We start from the raw sequence: 22,112 nt of genomic DNA, 5'->3' as shown, positions 1-22,112 counted from the left end.
AAGGAAGGTCATTTTTGAAGCAGCTGAAGATCATTGGGCCTAGGACACTACCCTGAGGAACTCCTGCAGTGATTTCCTGGAGCTGAGATGATTGACCTCCAACAACCACAACCATCTTCCTTTGTATTAGGTATGATTCCAACCAGCAGAGAGTTTTCCCCCTGATTCCCATTGACTCCAGTTTTGTTAGGGCTCCTTGATGTCACACTCGGTCAAATGTTGCCTTAATGTCAAGGGCAGTCACTCTCACCTCACCTTGGCAGTTCAGCTCATTTGTCCATATTTGAACCAAGGCTGTAGTGAAATCAGAAGCTGAGTGATCCTGGTGGAACCCAAACTGAGTATCAGTGAGCAGGTTATTGCTAAGCAAGTGCCACTTGATAGCATAGTTGATGACCCCTTCCATCGCCTTACTGATGATGGAGACTAAGCTGAAGGAGCGGTAATTGGCCGGGTTGTAATTTTCCTGCTTTTTGTGTACAGGACATACCTTACATGGCCAGGTAAGTACCTGTGCTGTAGTACTGGAACAGCTTGGCTAGAGGCGCGGCAAGTTCTGGAGCACAAGTCTTCAGTACTATTGCTGGAATATTGTCAGGGCCCGTAGCCTTTTCAGTATCCAGTGCCTTAAGCCATTTCTTGATATCACGTGGAGTGAATGGAATTGACTGAAGGCTGGCATCTGTGATACTGGGGACCTCCAGAGGAGACTGAGATGGACCATCCACTCGGCACTTCTGGCTGCAGATTGCTGTGAGTGCTTCAGCCTTATCTTTTGCACTGATATGCTGGGCTCCCCTATCATTGAGGATGGGGATATTTGTGGAGCCTCCTCCTCCAGTGAGCTGTTTAATTGTCCACCACCATTCACGACTGGATGTGGCAGGACTGCAGAGCTTAGATCTGATCCGTTTGTGGAGTCGCTTAGCTCTGTCCATCACTTGCTGCTTATGCTGTTTGACACACAAGTAGTCCTGTGTTGTAGCTTTACCAGGTTAAAATGTTTACCTCATTTTTAGGTATGCCTGGTGTTGCTGCTGGATTCCTCATTAAACCAGGGTTGATCCCCTGGCTTGGTGGTAATGGTAGATTGGGGGAAATGCCGGGCCATGAGGTTACAGATTGTGTTTGAGTACAATTCTGCTGCTGCTGATGGCCTACAGCGCTTCATGGTTGCCCAGTCTTGAGTTGGTAGATCTGTTGAAAATCTATCCCATTTAGCATGGTGGTAGTGCCACACAACATGGCGGAGAGTATTCTCAATGTGAAGGCGGAACTTCGTCACCACAAGGACTGTGTGGTAGTCACACCTACTGATACTGTCATTGGCAGATGCATTTGCAGCAGACAGTTTGGTGAGGATTAGGTCAGGCATGTTTTTCCCTCTTTTTGGTTCCTTCACCACCTGCTGCAGACCCAATCTAGCAGCTATGTCATTTAGGACTCGGCCGGCTCGGTCTTTGGCAATGCCACCGAGCCACTCTTGGTGATGGACATTGAAGTCCCCCACCCAGAGTATGTTCTGTACCCTTACCACTCTCAGTGCTTCCTCCAAGTGGTGTTCAACATGAAGGAGCACTGATTCATCAGCTGAGTGAGGGCAGTACATGGTAACCAGCAGGAGGCTTCCTTATCCATGTTTGACCTGATGCCATGAGACTTCATGGGGTCCGGAGTCAATGTTGGGGACTTCCAGGGCAACTCCCTCCCGAATGTATATCACTGTGCTGCCACCTCTGCTGGATCTGTCCTGCCAGTGGGACAGGACATATCCAGTGATGGTGATGGTGGTGCCTGGGATATGATCTGTAAGGTATGATTCTGTGATGATGACTATGTCAGGCTGTTGCTTGACTAGTTTGTGAGACAGCTCTCCCAATTTTGGCACTAGCCCCCAGATGTTAGTAAGGAGGACTTTGAAGAGTCGACAGGGCTGATGTTGCTGTTGTCATTTCCGGTGCCTAGGTCGATGTCGGTTGGCCTGCCCAGTTTCATTCTTTTTTATTGACTTTGTAGCAGTTTGATACAACTGAGTTGCTTGCTAGGCCATTTCAGAGGGCATTTAAAAGTCAACCACATTACTGTGGATCTGGAGTCACATGTAGACCAAACCAGGCAGGATCAGCAGATTTCCTTCCCTAAAGGACATTAGTGAACCAGATGGGTTTTTACAACAATCAACGATGGTTTCATGGTTATCAATTAGACTTTTAAATCCAGGTTTTTTTTATTGAATTCAAATTCCAGCATCTGCTGTGGTGGGATTTGAGCGCAGGTCCCTGGAGCATTACCCTGGATCTCTGGATTACCAGTCCAGTGACAATGCCACAATACCACTACACCAATATCCACTGCCTCCAGTAAAAAGGAGTTACAGGAAAGCAATGTAAATAGTTTAAAAATAGTTGGATATTGTTATTAAAGAAGTTGACAGTACACTTGAGGGGAAGTGGAGTATAATGGGTTAATAGAATAATGATGAGTGATGTAGATCATGATGTAACAGTGACATTGGTAGTCATGTGCTAGAGACTTTAGAGAGAGAATGGAACAGTCTGTAATCATGAGAGATATACCTGCATTGTAATCTATCTTATACGTAGTGTTAATAAGCAATTTGAAGTAACTACCTGAGTTAGATTACGGTCTCTCCAGATAAGATAAGCATGCATCCAGCATACAAAACAATAGACTCATAGATGTTTACAGCACAGAAGGAGGCCATTCGGCCCATCGTGTCCATGCCAATCAACAAAGATCTGACTACACCAATCCCATTTTCTAGCGCTTGGCCCATAGCCCTGGAGGCTATGGCAATACAAGTGAATATCTAAATACTTCTTAAATGTTATGAAAGTTTCTGACTCAATCACCCTTTCAGGCAGTGAGTTCCAGACTCCCAGCACCCTCTGGGTGAAAAAGATTCTCCTCAATTCCCCTCTTAGCCTTCTAACTTTTACCTTAAACCTATGCCCCCTGGTTATTGACCCCTCCACTAATGGAAAAAGTATCCACCCTATCATAGAAACATAGAAACTAGGAGCAGGAGTAGGCCATTCAGCCCTTCAAGCCTGCTCCGCCATTCATTATGATCATGGCTGATCATCCAACTCAATAGCCGGCTCCCGCTTTCTCCCCATACCCTTTGATTCCTTTCGCCCCAAGAGCTATATCTAACTCCTTCTTGAAAACATACAATGTTTTGGCCTCAACTGCTTTCTGTGGTAACGAATTCCACAGGCTCATCACTCTCTGGGTGAAGAAATTTCTCCTCACCTCAGCCCTAAATGGTCTACCCCGTATCCTCAGACTGTGACCCTGGTTCTGGATTCCCCGACCATCAGGAACATCCTTCCTGCATCTACCCTGTCTAGTCCTGTTAGAATTTTATAGGCTTCTATGAGATCCCCTCTCATTCTTCTGAACTCCAGTGAATATATCCTAATCGACTCAATCTCTCCTCATATGTCAGTCCCGCCATCCCAGGAATCAGTCGGGTAAACCTTCGCTGCACTCCCTCTACAGCAAGAACATCCTTCCTCAGATAAGGAGATCAAAACTGCACACAATATTCCAGGTGTGGTCTCACCAAGGCCCTGTATAATTGCAGCAAGACATCCCTGTTCCTGTACTCAAATCCTCTGGCTATGAAGGCCAACATACCATTTGCCTTCTTTACCGCCTGCTGCACCTGCATGCTTACCTTCAGCGACTGGTGTACGAGGACACCCAGGTCTTGTTGCACATTCCCCTCTCTCAATTTATAGCTATTCAGGTAATAATCTGTCTTCCTGTTTTTGCTACCAAAGTAGATAACCTCACATTTATCCACATTTTACTGCATCTGCCATGCATTTGCCCACTCACTCAGCTTGTCCAAATCACACTGAAGCATCTCTGCATCCTCCTCACAGTTCACCCTCCCACCCAGCTTTGTGTTATCTGCAAATTTGGAGATATTACGTTTAATTCCCTCATCTAAATTATTAATATATATTGTGAATAACTGGGGTCCCAGCACCGATCCCTGCGGTACCCCACTAGCCACTGCCTGCCATTCGGAGAAAGACCCGTTTATTTCTACTCTTTGTTTCCTGTCTGCCAACCAGTTTTCTATCCATCTCAATACACTACCCCCAATCCCATGCGTTCTAATTTTACACGCCAACCTCTTATGTGGGACTTTGTCGAAAGCCTTCTGAAAGTCCAAATAAACCACATCCACTGGGTCCCCCTCATCAACTTTACTAGTTACATCCTCGAAAAATTCCAGTAGATTTTTCAAGCATGATTTCCCTTTCATAAATCCATGGTGACTCTGTCAAATTCTGCCACTGTTTTCCACGTGCTCAGCTATTAAATCTTTTATAATGGACTCTAGAATTTTCCCCTCTACCGATGTCAGGCTGACTGGTCTATAATTCCCTGTTTTCTGTCTACCTCCCTTTTTAAATAGTGGGGTTACATTAGCTACCCTCCAATCTGTAGGGACTGTAGGAACTGTTCCAGAGTCACTATCTACGTCCCTCATAATCTTATACACATCTATCAGGTCCCCTCTCAACCTTTGCTGCTCCAAGGAAAACAACCCCAATCTTTCCTCATTTCCTCAATCCAATCTTTCCTCATAGCTCAGACCCTCCAGGCCAGGCAGCATCCTCGTAAATCTCCTCTGCACCCTCTCCAGTGCAATCACATTTGCAATAATTTGTAATCCTATAATGTGGTGACCAGAACTGCACACAGTACTCCATTTGTGGCCTAACCAGCAGTTTATATAGTTCCACCATAACTTCCCTGCTCTTGTATTCTATGCCTGGCAAGTATCTCATATGCCTTCTTAACCATCTTATCTACCTGCCCTGCTACCTTCAGGGATCTGTGAATATGCACACCAAGGTCCCTCTAATCCTCAGTACTTTCCAGGGTCCTACCATTCATAGTGTAATCCCTTGCCTTGTTAGCTCTCCCCAAGTGCATTACCTCACACTTTTCCGGGTTGAATTCCATTTGCTACTGCTCTGCCCACCTGATCAGTCCATTGATATCCTCCAGCAGTTTATGGTTATCCTCCTCACTATTTACCACCCTACCAATTTTTGTGTCATCTGCGAACTTCTTGATCATAACCCCCTACATTTAAGTCCAAATCATTTATGTACACCACAAACAGCAAGGGCCCTAGCACTGAACCCCACTGGAAACAGATTTCCAGTCACAGAAACATCCCTCTACCATCACCTTCTGCTTCCTGCTTCTCAGCTAAATCTTGGATCCAATGTGTCACTTTGCCTTGGATCCCATGGGCTCTTACTTTCTTGACCAGTCTGCCATGAGAGACCTTACAAAAAGCTTGCTAAAGCCCATGTAGACCACACCAAATACATTACCCTCATCAACACTCCAAGTTACCTCCTCAAAAAATTCGATCAAATTTGTCAAACACAACCCTCCCTCAACAAATCCATGCTGACTATCCCTGATTAATTCACATCTCTCCAAGCGCAGAATTCTGTCCCTCAGAATTCTTCCCAGTAACTTCCCCGCCACCGAGGTTAGACAGGCTGGTCTGTAATTTCCTACTCTATCCCTTCCTCCCTTTTTTAATAATGGGACAACGTTAGCAGTCCTCCTGTCCTCTGGCACCTCACCTGTGGCCAAAGAGGATTTGAAAATTTCTGCCAGGGCCCCTGATTTCTCTTCCCTTGCCTTCCTCAATAGCCTGGGATACGTCTTATCCAGGCCTGCAGGTTTATCCACTTTTCAGGCCACTAAACCCATTAGTATCTCCTCTCTCTCTATGTTAATTTCCTCTAATAGTTCACAGTCCTCCACCCTGATGTTTATACCTGCGTCATACTATTCCATTGTGAAAACCAACATGAAGTATGCATTGAGGATTATAACCATGTCTTCCTGGTCAACACACAGATTACCTCTATGGTCCCAAATTGGCCCTACTCTTTCCCTAGTTATTCTCCTGCTCTTTATGTATTTAAAAAGCCCTTTGGGTTTTCCTGTATTCTACCCACAAATGCTTCCTCATGCACTCTCTTAGCTTTCCTAATTTCCTTTTTAAGCTCCCCCCTGCACTTTTTATACTTTTCTAGGGCCTCTGCCATATTGAGCCCTCAGTGTCTGCCATAAACTTTTCTTTTTTCCTTAATCCTAACCTTTATGTCCCTTGATATCCAGGGTTCTCCAGACTTGGTCCCCCCCCATTGTCTTTACAGGAACATATTTGCCCTGTACTCTCGCTATTTCCTCCTTGAATGCCTCCCACTGCTCTGACACAGTTTTATCTGCAAGTAGCTGCTCCCAATCCACTTCGGCCAAATCATATCTCAGTTTAGTAAAATTAGCCTTTTCCCAGTTTAGAACTTATATTCTCCGCCCAACCTTACCTTTTCCATAACTATTCTAAATCTAACTGAGTTATGGTCACTGTCTCCAAAATGCTCCCCTACTGATATGCCTTCCACCTGCCCGGGCTCATTTCCAGATATTAGGTCCAGAACTGCCCCCTCCCTTGTTGGGATTTCTACATGCTGGCTAAAAAAGTTCTCCTGGATACAATTTAAGAATTTTGTTCCCTCCCTACCTTGCACACTAAAATTATCCTAGTTAATATTTGGGTAGTTAAAATCCCTTACTATTACTGCCTTATTATTCTTACATTTCTCTGAAATTTGATTACATATTTGATCCTCTATCTCCCTGACTGTTTGGGGGCCTATAGTACACACCCAACAGCATGTTTGCCCCTTTTGTGTTTTTTACTTCTACCCATATGGCCTCATTTGATGATCCTTCCAAGATATCCCTCTCTGCTATAATTGATTCCTTGATCAATATTGCGACCCCCCTCCTCTTCTATCCCCCTCTCTATCTCATCTGAATACCCTACAACCAGGAATGTTGAGCTGCCAATCCTGTCCTTCTTTTAGCCAAGTCTCGGTCATAGCTATAATATCATACTCCCACATGCCTATCTGTGCCCTCAGCTCATCTGTCTTATTCCTCAGGCTCCTTGCATTAAAATATATTTCACTTAGCCTTGCTAAACTCACATCTTTCTTATTTAGCCTATGTTTTCTCTGCCTTCCAGGTTCACTCGCGAGCGTTTTAACTTTTAATTCCATCTCAGCTTCTCTCCCTCTGAACTACTTTTCAGGATCCCATCTCCCTGCCAATTTAGTTTAAATCCGCCCCAATAGCATTAGGAAACCTCCCCGCGAGGATGTTGGTCCCGTCCCTGTTCAGATGCAATCCGTCCAACTTGTACAGGTCCCGCCTCCCCCAGAAATGGTCCCAATACCCCAGGAATCTAAAGCCCTCCCTCCTGCACCATGTCTCCAGCCACACATTCATCTGCTTCATCCTTCTGTTCCTATACTCACTACTGCGTGGCACCAGGAGTAATCCGGAGATTATTACCTTTGAAGTCCTGCTTTTCAATTTTGTACCAACTCCCTAAAGTCTGCTGCAGGACCTCATTTCTCTTTCTTCCTATGCCATTGGTCCCAACATGGATCACGACTTCTGGCTGTTCACCCTCCCCTTCAGAATGCCCTGCAGCCTTGACCCTGGCACCTGGGAGGCAACATACCATCCTGGAGTCACGTCTACGGCTGTAGAAGCACCTGTCTACTCCCCTTACTAATGAATCCACTGAATCCACCACTATTGCCCTTCCACACTCCTTCTTCCTCCCACCCTGAGCAGCTGGACTGCCCACAGTGCCATGGCCTTGGCTCTGGTTGCCCCCACAGAGGAACCGTCACTTTCATCATTTTCCAAGGCTGAAAAATGGTTTGTGAGCGAGATGCACTTAGGGGATTCCCTCACTACCTGTCTGGTCCCCTTCTTCTGTCTAGAGGTCACCCATTCCCTCTCTGCTTGCACATCCTTAAGCTGTGGGGTGACCACATCCTGAAACGTGCTATCCATGAATCTCTCAGCCTCGTGAATGCACCATAGTGCCCCCAGCTGCTGCTCAAGCTCCAAAACCCGGAGCTCGAGTTGCTCCAGTCGGAGACACCTCCCGCATACATGGTCATCCAGACTGCCAGGGGCATCTAGGATTTCCCACATAGCACAGGATGTGCAAATCATGGGACTGAGCTCCCCAGATATATCTTAACTAAATAAATTATGGACCCTTACTTTTATTTTACCCTTACTCCTACTTGAGTATAAACTAGATGCTAGATCCTCTAGATGGACTCATGTCTAATTCCAGATACTTCATCTCACTCTCATACACCTACCAATGCTACCAGCCTCAAACACACCTCTCCCTGCCTCCACATACCTCCAGCTATTCAGCAATGGCAGGCATATCGCCAGGCACTGTGCAACACAAACGGAAACACTCTGTCCTCTCCCTTGCAAGGCAAGGTGGCTCACAATAGGAGGGAGCAGAGTAAAACTGGTGGGAAACAATGGCACCTGCATCTCCTGAACCTTACAGAGGAGATGGTTCTCAACATCATGGTGCTGGCTGCAGGGGGACCAGTAGCATCTGACATCACTGGGATCACCGAGGATGACCATGTCTTCCAGCCTTATTCCCCTTCTCAACTCCCAGCACCCCCTCATCCTGCTATCTGACATGCTGAACAAGCTGCTGATGGTATAACCATGGGCTTCTTGCCTGCCAACCCGACCCCCGTCCGTCACACCAACCTTCCCCTTTCTGAGTTCCTGCTTTCAGACACCCGGGAACACCCACCTGCCCAGCCATAGGAGCCCCAGGAGGAGGAAAGGGCAACAGCACAGCATTGATGAAGAAGACCCATCACTTGATGTGATGTTTGCAGCCACTGGCCCTGATACTGGCACTGCTTACTTTGGAGGTTAGCATAGAGTTGGGATCAGCGTGTGGTGAGTTATCTAGGCTTGAGTGGCCTGCACCTAGACCGGGGGAAAGGATATCTCATTTTCCAGCTCACTGCAGGTTAAGGTCGCAGAAGTATTCTACTGCAAAGGACTCAGGACGTCGATGGGATAGCATACAGGACGGCATGGTTGAGCATGCACACCAGGATGCTGGGCATATTGTCTGGCTTGCTAGACAGCCTCCTGTCAATGCCAAGGAGCTGGGATCCAATTTGGCAGAGGAGAAGTCATGGAGTTTTCTCTCTCTGCAGCTGCTGCTCCATCTCCCTGTGATGCTGCAAGCTCAGAGGCACTGCCACCCATACCCACTGCAGCCTTTGAGTAGACAGATCACCTACTCCTCAGACCTCCCGGTGGAGATGTGGCAACACTCTCTGGTGAATGCAGGAACTCACCATAACCCCTTGCATAACACTCCCGCGGACTTCCAGACACTTTCCAGGGGAAAATGTTGCATAAATTTTACTTACCTGCAATCAGGGTGCTTGGACCTTTAAGCAATGCTACTGCATGTCCCATCTTGCTGCTTCAAGCATCTCTTTTCATTTCTTGACAATGAAAGCATTGCAGGACCTGCGTTGCCTAGTCCTGGTGTCACATTCGCTGGTTGGGCTGTATGTAGTCACATGTGCCATTTTCCTTTATACATGGGAAGCGACTGCCAACACCCACAACAATGATGGACACTGAGCTTAGCAGCCCATGGCGCTGCCTGTCTCTATAGAATGTGGGTAAGCCTGTGCAGTGTCACTAGTCACCACTGAATTTCTCATCCTGGTGTGTTATATCAGCACAGCACCCATTCCATGTATGTTTTCATGAGTTCATGAAAATAACCCCTTTAGGGGTTAAAATAAAACAGAAAAAAGAAGCTTGTAATAAACGTTAGGTACATAATTCAATAGAGAACCAAGCTGAATACCAAAAGTACAGGGAAGAACTGAAACAGGAAATAAGAGGGGCTTGGAGTGTATGAGAATAGATTACCAGGTAACATATAAGGAGCCCAAAAGTTTTTTTATAAAGATATAAATAATAAATCACAAAATCACAGAATCACACAGTGCAGAAGAGGCCCTTCAGCCCATCAAGTCTGCACCGACACATGAGAAACACCTGACCTACCTACCTAATCCCATTTACCAGCACTTGGCCCATAGCCTTGAATGTTCTGACGTGCCAAGTGCTCATCCAGGTACTTTTTAAAGGATGTGAGGCAACCTGCCTCCACCACCCTCCCAGGCAGCGCATTCCAGACCGTCACCACCCTCTGGGTAAAAACATTTTTCCTCACATCCCCCCTAAACCTCCTGCCCCTCACCTTGAACTTACGTCCCCTCATGACTAACCTTTCAACTAAGGGGAACAGCTGCTCCCTATCCACCCTGTCCATGCCCCTCATAATCTTGTACACCTCGATCGGGTCGCCCCTCAGTCTTCTCTGCTCCAACGAAAACAACTCAAGTCTATCCAACTTCTCTTCATAACTTAAATATTTCATCCCAGGCAACATCCTGGTGAATCTCCTCTGCACCCCCTCCAGTGCAATCACATCCTTCCTATAATGTGGTGATCAGAACTGCACACAGTACTCCAGCTGTGGCCTCACCAAGGTTCTAAATGTGTAGCCAAAGGAAGGGTGAGGTCGATTATTAACCAAAGACAAGATCTTCTGTGCAGGTAGATGGCATGGCCATGATGTTAAATGAGCACTTTGCTTGTCCACCATCTACAAGGCACAAGTCAGGAGTGTGATGGAATATTCTCCACTTGCTTGGATGAGTGCAGCTCTAACAACACTCAATAAACTTGACACTGTCCAAGACAAAGCAGCCCGCTTGATTGGCACCACATCCACAAACATTCACTCCCTCTACCAGCGACGCACAGTAGCAGCAGTGTGTACCGTCTACAAGATGCACTGCAGGAATTCACCAAGGCTCCTTAGGCAGCACCTTCCAAACCCACGACCACTACCAACTAGGAGGACAAGGTAGCAGGCACATGGGAACACCATCACCTGGAAGTTCCCCTCCAAGTCACTCACCATCCTGACTTGGAAACATATCACTGCTCCTTCACTGTCTCTGGGTCAAATTCCTGGAAATCCCTCCCTAACAGCACAGTGGGTCTACCTACACCACATGGACTGCAGCATTTCAAGAAGGCAGCTCACCACCACTTTCTCAAGGACAATTGGAATGGGCAATAAATGCTGGCCCAGCCAGCGAAGCCCAGATCGCGTGAATGAATAATAAAAAATATCTGTCTTCACTGAACAGGATGTTGCCAAAGTCACAGTAAAGAAGAAGGTAGTGGAGACATTGGATAGGATAAAAAATAAAGTACTGAAAAGGTTAACAGTGCTGGAAGTAGAAAAGTCATTCAGTCCGGATGGGATGGATCCTAGGTTGCCGAGAGTGGATGGAAATTGAGGATCTTCCAATCCTCCTTTGATATGGGAGTGGTGCCAGAGGACTGGAGGATTGCAAATATTAAACCTTGGTTTTAAAAAGGGGGAGAGGGATTGTTCTCTCTTGTGGTTCCAGCAGTTCCAAATCATCACACTTTTAGACACAAAATGCCAGAGCTTTTTTCAAATCTATTTCACTGATCAGACCACGTGCTGCAGACTGATACGCTGTTGCTTGGCACCTGACTGCAGTGCATGAGTGAATGTGGCACCCTGGACACAGGTACACATATGCTTAGCAATATAGCTCCTAACTCTTCACGAATAATATAACAATGTAACAGGGAAAAACATGGCAATTACAGGCTCATCAGTCTAACACCAGTATTGGAGAAACTTTTGGAGGCAATAATTCAGACAAAATTAATTGTTGCTGGAAAAATATGGGTTAATAAATTAATGCGGGCATTCATTTGTTAAAGGAAAGTTATATTTGACTAATTAATTGAGTTGTTTGGGCATAGATTTTCCAGTCAGTGATAAAACAGATGTGCCCACCGCTGACTGCAATTTAATCTACCAATTTACCATTTTACTCTAAAGCCTTTGCACCTTGCGATACCAGTTCCAGCAGGGATGCAGGGACTAACACAGTCAAGGGGTCAAGCGTTGACTGTAATTCCAGCACAGCCACACCTCCTGTTCTCACCATTAGCTGAAGATATGCACCTTAAGGTCTATCTTCAGTTCACTGCCTTACATTGTTTTAAATAGAGCTGTCAACCCCAACACAGCACAATCTCCCCATCACTAACAATGCTCACACCCCCTCCCTCAACCCCCAACAGTGATCACCACCTCACCCCCAACAAGGGATTCCAGAAGGTGAACTGAGAGGGGTGCATGACAGGTTGAGGGAGGGAGGGTGAGCCAGGTAGGCAACAAACCTGGTTGGAAGGGGGTCAACGTTACCGAGAAAGGTGGGGGGGGGTGAACATTTTTGGGTGAGGGTTGAGAATTGCTGGCGTAGGGGGTGATGAACATTTGCTGGGAGTGGGGGGGTGAGCATTGTCGGGAGGGGCTGAATGAGTGTGGAGGGTAAGCCTGGACTGGGGGCGAACATCGTTGGCGGTGTGCTGTGCAGAATCAGAATGGGGTTGAACGTTGTTGTGTCTGCCGTTGTGTTTTGACATTGCAGCTGATTTACTTGAGAGTTACGCTGCTCAGCAGGTTTTATACCTGCTATGAAAGGCTCTAAGTAAACCTGTGTAAAAACCAGCATAAGTATAGGGCACATAGCCCAAGTCTCCATGGTTCTGGCCATCTGATACCACAGTCGTAGAGAATCATGCAGCAATCCAGTTAGTGTAAAAACAGCAATCGCAAGTTTAAATTCCTGCATAAGTACCATGCATGTTGGGTCTCGCTCAGGGTACCAAGGCGCATCAGAGACTCAAGTTGAGTCATTCGCCTTTCCCCATATTGGAACATTTGGGGCATTATATGGTAATGAAGAGGGTAGCCGGGTTGATGTTGTGTATGACTTTCAAAAGGCAATTGTTGAAATGTCACATAATAAATAAATCCCTTAACAAAATTGAAGCCCATGGGATGAAAGAGGCAGTGACACCATGGATATGAAATGATTCCATTTACTTTGCAGGATGTGTATAGGTCAGTTATATCCTTTAGTATAGATGCCTAAACATGTTGATGAAGACAGCAAGAGCCAGCGTGGCCTTTCCTTTGGCACCATCTATCATGGTGGGTTTCAAACACACGTCGCCAGAGTATTACTCTGGGAGTCTGGAATACCAGTCCAGTGACAATACCACTACACCACCACTGTCCCTATTGAGATGCTTCTGATGAAAAAGCCCATGTTGCTACCACAGGCATGTTGTGGACAGGGAATCTGAATTATCTTTTTAATTAAGAGTTCCTCTTGCTATTGGCTTGGGCTTTTCAACCTTGATCTTTGATTGTCTTCTTCCACCTTGAAGATGATGACCTCAATAGCAATACTTTGAAGGATGCAGCAAGTCACACTGATGCAGGACTCCCTTAAAGCACCATATTATAGTTCCATTCCACGCCTCAATTAGTCCAAACACGAGAATTAAACAGTGAAACACTGGACCCAGCCACAGCTTAGTGGTCGCACTCATGCTTCTGAGTTAGAAGATCATGGGGTTAAGTTCCAAGAACAAACTTTAAGCACACAATCTAGCCCAACGCTTCAGTGCAGCACCAAAAGAGTGCTACACCGTTGGATGTCTTGTGGTCATGACATAAACTAAGGTCCTGTTTCCCCATTCAGTTGTCTTGATGCACCATTTAGTAAAACAATTGACCCTGAAACAGGAAATCTAGCACTGAATTCTGACTATAAGATCAACAAGGATTTCACTGCCAATCTTGTTCCTGCCCTTGAACAATGCCCACAGGTACACACTTCCAGCAGGGAACTGGACCGTGAACAAGAACGGGAACCTGAGCTGCCCAGGGCATTGGAGTTAATGGGGTGTTAAAGGTTCCATGGCACTATTTTGAAAAAGAGTTTGGGAGTCCTCTCCAGTGTCCTGGCCAATATTTATCACTAAAACAGATGATTTGGGCATTTTCAGATTGGGAGTTTACTGTGTGCAAATGGCTGTGTTGCCTACAGGTGACTATGCTTTGAAAGTAATTCAGTGGTTGTTCTGAGGTTGTAAAAGGTTGTATATAAATGAAAATTCTATTTTCTTTCTTTCAGGGTGCTGGTGGTTTGCATCCTTTCCAATCCACATGGCACTCTGTGCTTTGTCTGATGCCATTTCCTCAGGTTTTGCACTGGAGCTATAACTCATTGCTGTTTGGGGTTAGCCCTTGACTCCCAGGTAACCATTGTGAACCCATGGTCTGAGCTGCAAGAACATTTCTTGGATATTTAACTGCCTTAACAGAAAAGCATCATGACACGGTAGCAAGTGTTCACCTACTCGATGATGTACCTGGCCCACCTGATATTGGACTTTTAGCTTCAATGTCATCAAATCAGCAAGTTGCAGATGTATAATTGCCATCCTCAGGCAGCTCGCCAGAAAAGAGGGACCAAAGAGACACCGGCTGCAATCTTCAGTTAAGTCCTCAAATTGGACCAGGAGTAGGAGCAATGGCGAATGGGAGGAAGGTTGGCAATGGCAGGGATTGGAGAAGTTGGGTGGCAATGGGCCAGGAGGAAGCGGTGACTGACAGTGGTCCGCATGCTATGAATGTGGACTAAGAAGGAGCAGGATCCACACTGGAGGCAAGTATATTTTTAAACCTTACTTTTTGACAGTGGCCTGCAGCAGCCCCTTTAAGGACTGCAAGATAAGCCGCACATAGGCCACATTTTCCTGAAAGCCAGCTACCTCTGGCTATCTTAATATTGCAGAATGTCCTCAAATAGGCATTAAGTCTATTATTTGCATATGCAAAGAGCCTTACACCTGTTTCAGTCAGGGGTCCTGGATTCCTATTTGACTGTGCCAGTATGCCAGATGGCATTTTCTGCCCACCATATTGAACACTTAGGAGGCCATTTAGCACCTGAGAAATGGAAAACAGGCGATCAGATTTTTAGGCCGCCTCCTTTCTGTCTCATTCGCAATCTTATTCTTTACTTCGTCGACAATCTTGGCTTGGCTATCTCCTGTGGCCTGAACAGGAGCTCCCAAACATTTCCACATCACTGAAGATGCCTCCAAGAGCTTTGGCTTCATCATCCATGCCAAACCACTTCTTTTGCTCTCAATAACTTCTAACTCTCTACCAAGCTCAAGTGTATCCAAGATGTGAACCTTGCTCCAAAGTATAGTGAGGCTCTTCTAGCATCTCTCAGACTCCTGGGCAGGGTACAAGGAGAACTAGATGTCTGGCAGCTGATCTTTCCGGCATCATTAGCAATCGCTGTTCACTTCACCACACCATTTCTTACCTCTCTATTTTATCCATACTGCTAGTCAGTGCTCCCCATGAAACTAATTCCTTCTCTAATTCCTTCTAATGCCCATCTTACACACTATTTGGACTCCTTGCATCTACATTGAAATTAGGGACCATGAAACATGCTCTGACTCCACTTGCTTCTGACCCAGGAGATTAGAAGTCCTTACCTCATTCTACCTTCCTTTGCTCCTGACTTGCTTCCTCTGCTTCCAGTTTTCTCTCATCTTCTCTTTTTAATGTTGATTTCCCAGTTGACTAAAGCACAAGATATCATGTTGTAACAGTGCTGCTGAAAGCAGCTATCACATTCAATGCAGAGGGAGTTTCAATGGGATCTTGATAGAGAGCTAGGCATTATTACGGGGAAAGGAAGTGTTTGCATCAGCGATGAAACCACACTTCCTGGAGGCAGCTTCAGAGACTGAGGCAGTGTGGGAGGCAGAGGTGAATATGAAGAATTAAGAGTGGAGCATCCAAGTCGAAATGTGATTGAATTAGTAATGAGATTAGTTTTAAAGAAAGTCAGTTTAAAGTAGTGAAAGCAACAAGATTTTCAATACTTGATTAAAGAGTGATGGGGTTAAAATCTGGCCACTGGGGAAGAGGAGTGGGGATGGTCCACTGTTAAATACACTTATTAACATGATTTACAGAGTGTGGTGGCTGCAAAGTAGAATTAATTTGTTAACCCTATCCCCAAAGGTATAAAAAGTGCCTTAAATCAAATAGCAGATTTACAAATGAAATTAAGTACATTTGTAGTCATCAGGCATGGCTTGAAGACCATCCGTGATCCACAGACACTGTTGAGAGAGGCACCTTCAATCTCAACACCTGTTGACCACTAAACAAAGCATTAAACAAAAAAGAAAATCCTAATAACAGGGATTGGTATGAACGGTGAAAGGAATATTTTAAAGGATGTTTTCTTTTGTAATAGTAATAATCATTTGAGTTTCTGCCTCTTAACTAAGCACCTAGCTACTCATATTCCTTAAGCAGAACTTCTTTCCCAGTCCTACTTATGTCTTTGGTACCTTCGTGAACCACAAAAACTGGATCCTCCCACTCCCACTACAAGTTCCTCTCCTGCACTCAAATGATGTCCCTGGCACCAAGCAGGTGACACAGCCTCCTGGATTCTCACTGTTAGCTGAAGAAAACTGTGTCTATCCCCCTGACTATACAGTCTCCTACTATCACTACATTCCTACTTGAATGGCTTCCTATACCACAGTGCCATGGTCAGATCGCTCATCCACCTGCAGCCCTCACTTTCATCCACACAAGCTGCAAGAACCTCAAACCTGTTGGACAATTGCAAGGGCTGAGGCTCTCCCACTTCTATCTTCTCAATGGGGAGGTGATCGCATAGTGGTATCGTCGCTGGACTAGTAATCCAGAGATCCAATGTAATGCTCCAGGAACTTGGGTTCAAATCCCGTCATGGCAGATGGTGGAATTTGAATTCAATAAAAATCTGGAATTAAAAGTCCAATGATGACCATGAAACCATTATTGATTGTTGTAAAAACCCATCTGGTTCACTAATGTCCTTTAGGGAAGGAAATCTGCTGTCCTTACCTGCCTACATGTGACTTCAGACCCACAGCAATGTGGTTAGCTCTTAAATGTCCTCAGGAAAAGGGCACTTAGTGATGCCCATATCCCATGAATAAAAAGAAAAATCCCCATACCTGCCTCACTTGCTGTCACACTCTCCTGTCCCTGATCACTGACCTAATCCTCAAGAGTGTGATTGCCTTCTGGAACCAAGCATCCAGGTAACTTTCCCCCTCCCTGATGCATTGCAGTGTCTGCAGCTTGGCCTCCAGCTCAATGACTAAGCCAGTCAAGCTCCTCAAGCCACAGATACTTACTACAGACGTGTTTACCCTGGGTCACACTGGTGTACAGGAGACTCGCATATTCTGCAGTCACAACATCACCTGCCCTGCCATCTTTACTTTGTGTTAATTAATTTATAGTTATTTTCTTAATTTATAATTAATAAGCCCTACTACTTCTAATAAGCTTTACTACTGCTAGTAAACCACTAATAAAGCCTCACAATTACTAATAAATTACACGAGTTTTGAAAGATAAATGAGCAAAATACTCACCAACAAATCACTTACCTGTTTCCCTATGACGTCACACTTGGATTTTTCTCAGAATGCGGTCAGTCCACAGACTGAGCCCCCTATCTCTTTTAAACTGGTCAGCCACTCTCCACGACCTATTAAACTCAAAGTTAAGGTAGCTACTTATGTGAACAGCACTCTCCTCCCTCAGTGCATCGAATTCCCAAGCTCACACTCTGAGATAGATAACTTCTGAAAAATTATAGAAATTATTAACAAAAAACTTTAAAATATATTAATCTGTCCAACTTTCCACTAATGCAAAAAACACACACACAACTTCCTCAGGCATGCACAAAAAATAAATAAACTTTCCAGAGTATCAGATGTTAAAAATTGGCCAAGTAAAACAAGGTAAAGTCAGAAAAATTATTCAGGATTGTCCGAATGCTTCTTCCAGCTAGAGAGTCACTTTCCTTGATGGCTGCTGGTACTTTGATTTCTCACTGAAATAGTCACTCTGCAGTTGTGTCTGGTTGGTTCTTTTATATCTTGAAGACAGTGGTATTGAGTAGGTATCTCCTTTAAGAATTCACGGTTTGCAGCAATGAGGTCTTCTGGTGGGTTTTTAAACCACAAACAGGGTTCAGCTTTGTTGAGAGAAGTTTCAGAGAGAAAGGGGGCAAGGCTGTTGCATCTACTGTCCCTGTGGCAGTCTCTGCCTGTTAATTCAAACCTATCATATTTTACATCCTAGAGCTGGATAATGTGACCTCTCTCTGGTTTCAACCTGAGACTTACCTTAGCTATTGTCTCTGAGAACTCTGTAGACTCTGTCTCCATAAAGTCGCATGTGGCATTCTCAAATGCAACCAAGTAGTTGCTGTAGGCCAGTGTCCTTTATTTAGTACAAATTGTCCTTTTCAAAATGTTCTATATATACATATATATAATACATATATATTTATATCCAGGAGATGACATTACAAATTAATATTCTATAAAGCACATCTTTGAAACACTCTCTTTGAACATCCTCAGACAAGTGGATTGACAGAGAGGTTTGATGGCACACTGACTGATAGCTTACATTCATACACTGAGCAGAATGATGCAATATTTCCTGTTTCCTTACAGGTAGTGGCCCATTAATCTACAGGGTTCATTTTATGTGACATTAGTTCACAGTTCATTAACACTAATCAGAGATGTAGTCGCGGAAGACCTCAGACAAGAACTGAGATACAGTTGAATATAACGTTGTTAAGGGAAGACTTAACTAGATTGGCCAGACTTGCACAAGAGAACACCAGAAAAGCTCGCAAGCTGTGGCACTTAGCAGAAAATCTTCATCAAAGGAGTAGCTTTTAAGAATCATCTTTAAGGAGAAGAAAGAGAGAGACAGAGAGACTTAGGAAGGAAATTCCAGAACTTGGGGCCCATATTAAAAAAAGGCACAGCCATCAATGGTGGACGAAGAAAGTGGCGGCTGCACAGGAGGTCAGAACTGAAGGACTGCAGAATTCTTAGAATATTGTGGACTGGAGAAGTTTACAGAGGTAGAATGGGGCAAGGCCATGGAGGGAGCTGAACATGAGGGATGAAATCAAAGCGCTTCTATATTGGGAGCCAATGTAGGTTGTGAAAACTAGGATGATGGACAAATGAGACTTAGTGCCTGTTATGATACAGGCTGCAGAATTTTAGATGAGCTTAATTTTACGGTGGATAGTATGAGGAAAGGCCAATCATAATGCCAGGTCCAATACATGAACTTGTTAAAACTCTAAGATAAAAGCAAAATACTGTGGATGCTGGAGATCTAAAACAAAAACAGAAAATGCTAGAAAAACTCAGCAGGTAGAGTCATAGAGTCATAGAGGTCTACAGCACAGAAAAAGGCTCTTTGGCCCATCAAGCCTGCGCCGGTCAAACAAGTATCTAACTATTCTAATCCCATTTTCCAGCACTAGGCCCATAGCTTTGTATGCCATGGCATCGCAAGTGCACATCCAAATACTTCTTAAATGTTATGAGGGTTTCTGCCTCTACCACCCTTTCAGGCAGTGAGTTCCAGATTCCCACCACCCTCTGGGTGAAACAATTCTTCCTCACATCCCCTCTAAACCTCCTGCCTCTTACCTTAAATCTATGCCGCTTGGTTATTGATCCCTCCACCAAGGGGAAAAGTTCCTTCCTGCCTACCCTATCTATGCCCCTCATAATTTTATACACCTCAATCATGTCCCCCCTCAAACTCCTCTGCTCCAGGAAAAATAACCGCAGTCTATCCAACCTCTCCTCATTATTAAAACTCTCCAGCCCAGGCAACATCCTGGTAAATCTCCTCTGCACTCTCTCTAGTGCAATCACATCCTTCCTACAATGCGGATTCCAGAACTGCATGCAATACTCTAGCTGTAGCCTAACCAGCGTTTTATACAGTTCCAGCATAACCTCGCTGCTCTTATATTCCATGCCTTGGCTAATAAAGGCAAGTATCCCATATGCCTTCTTAACCACCTTATCTACCTGTCCCGCTACCTTTAGGGACCGGTGGACATGCACACCAAGGTCCCTCTGATCCTTGGTACTTCCCAGGGTCCTACACTCATTGTGTATTCCCGTGCCTTGTTTGTCCTGCCCAAGTGCATCACCTCAAATTTATCCGGATTAAATTCCATTTGCCACTGATCAGCCCATCTGACCAGCCCATCTATATACTCCTGTAATCTAAGGCTATCCTCCTCACTATTTACCACCCCACCAATTTTCATCCGCGAACTCACTGATCAACCCTCCTACATTCAAGTCTAAATCGCTTATATATACCACAAATAGCTCTAAAAGCATCTGTGGAGAGAAAGACAGAGTTAACGTTTCGAATCCGTATGACTCTTCTTCAGAGCTCTGAGTCATGTCCCTAAGACATGCAAGAGATCATAAACTGTTAAATCAAGCCTACCTTTTTGCTTATTTAAAAAGTGGACTTTGCTGAACCAAAAAAGTAGCTGCTACAGCTCACCGGATTCACAAGTTGGCTACAGTTTCTGGAAATTTCCAACATCAGTTACAGGACAAAAACTCAACCATCATTCTTGTGGAATCTCACACCTCTCAATGTGAGGACACATTATAATCAATGAAACCAGGGACCAGCAGACAATCCATCTCCCTAGCCTAGTCCTATAGCAAAAGGAAAGTCATTGAAACTTGTTATACCTGCAGAGGCACTAAAAGCCACCATTTATCTCCTAAGGTAAACAATGGATTTTGACCAGAGGCATAGAAACTTTTTCTTTGCCTGCAACGGAATCATTAATGGACAAAATCACATGACCTAAGCTTCTGGCCTTTGCAAAGTTTTAATACTACAAACTCGCAACTCAGTCTGCGAACATCAGAGCAGGACTCCAGGCTGACCAACAGTCTGCATCAAGTCTAAGCCTCCTCTAACCCTGTTTCTCTGGAAGATTCTTACAATCACCTGATGAGCAGACCAAGCCTCTGGATACCAGCCTCACCTGGCTGTGTCACCATCAACTTTAGAGGAATTCTGTAAAAATCCTGCTTCAGCCAGCTGAACTGTAGCTCGTCCGTGAAGGAGCCCTCACTGGACTCTGACTTTCTGGACTCTGGCAAACATGTGAACTGAGATCCACATTTGGGATGCTTTTTCTTTAAGCTATTCATAGTTGTAAAAACTCTTCTTTCCTATCCTCTTATTGTGTGCTTGCGTGTGTGTGAAGTTGTGACTATTCCCTGGGTTGGAATGTGCAAATAAACTATACTCCTTATCTAACCCAAAAGAGAGTTCGCTGTGAGTCACTTTAGAAATTGACCTCACAAACAAACACACACACACGCCACAGCTTATTTCAAAAATTAAAATACCTCTGCCCACGAACAGAAGGCTAAAAAAAAAGGGGTTCAGTTTTGCCTTCCTCAACTGCCCCTAACAGAAGGCATAGGTGAACTTCAATTATTTATCTGGAGCATATTCCAAAAGCTTACCTGGTTATCAAGGCATCATGAAGGCACTCTCAAAGGCAGAGTAAGGTGACAAAAAAGATACCAAAAGATACCAAAGCCCAAATCAACCTTGGAAGTAAATGCTACACTACACTAGTACAGAATTTCCATTAACAGTGGCAGAGGAAATAATCGATCCTGAAATTGTCTCTCGGAAATTAGACTACTTACTGTCCAGGCCCAAGGGCAGGGAACCTCTGTGCCAGACATTCCAGTCTCCTTGATCGTTCAAAGACCTGGTGCATCATTGGAAGCTGAATCGCCAAGAAGGAAGAGGCTTCACTTGGTGAGAGTGGTGGATGAGGTTAGAGATATGGATTGTCAGACTGGCTAATACAGATTGATTGTCAGACTGAGAAAGAAATATCTAGATTAGCAGGCTTGAGTAATACATACTGTGTGAGAGGGAAGTGAGTGGCAGAGATTTTCTAGTGAAGACAGCAGCTCTCCCCCTAACTTTGTGTAAAGATTTGTGGACATGGTAAGATTTTCTCACACAGAGGATTAATAGAACATGAAATGTTTTACCCTGAATGACTACAGAGGCACAATATCCTGAGCCATTTAAAAGGGAATTGGGCAAGTATGTGAAAATATGAAATTATAAAAGCATTTTTCAAAAAGGCTAAGACAACGGGATTAATGTACGAAACTCAACATCAAGAGCTGGGCTGTAGGTTTCTTTTGTGTCATAAATTCAGTGATGATAA

The 22,112-nt window shown here is 44.7% G+C and overlaps 1 protein-coding gene across 1 annotated transcript in view; it reads right to left on the bottom strand.

The window, feature by feature from the left end:
- LOC144694305 (G-protein coupled receptor 55-like) overlaps positions 1–21,063 on the bottom strand; it is a 42,629-nt gene extending 21,566 nt beyond the window's left edge. Inside the window, exon 1 of the mRNA XM_078564637.1 lies at positions 20,858–21,063. Coding sequence (XP_078420763.1) covers positions 20,858–21,063 — 206 coding nt within the window. The remainder of the gene's footprint in view (positions 1–20,857) is intronic.
- Between the last annotated feature and the right edge of the window lie 1,049 nt (positions 21,064–22,112).

Source organism: Cetorhinus maximus, chromosome 19 (genome assembly GCF_964194155.1).
Source record: "Cetorhinus maximus chromosome 19, sCetMax3.hap1.1, whole genome shotgun sequence".
NCBI lineage: Eukaryota > Metazoa > Chordata > Chondrichthyes > Lamniformes > Cetorhinidae > Cetorhinus > Cetorhinus maximus.
This window is presented reverse-complemented; position numbering and strand designations above follow the sequence as displayed.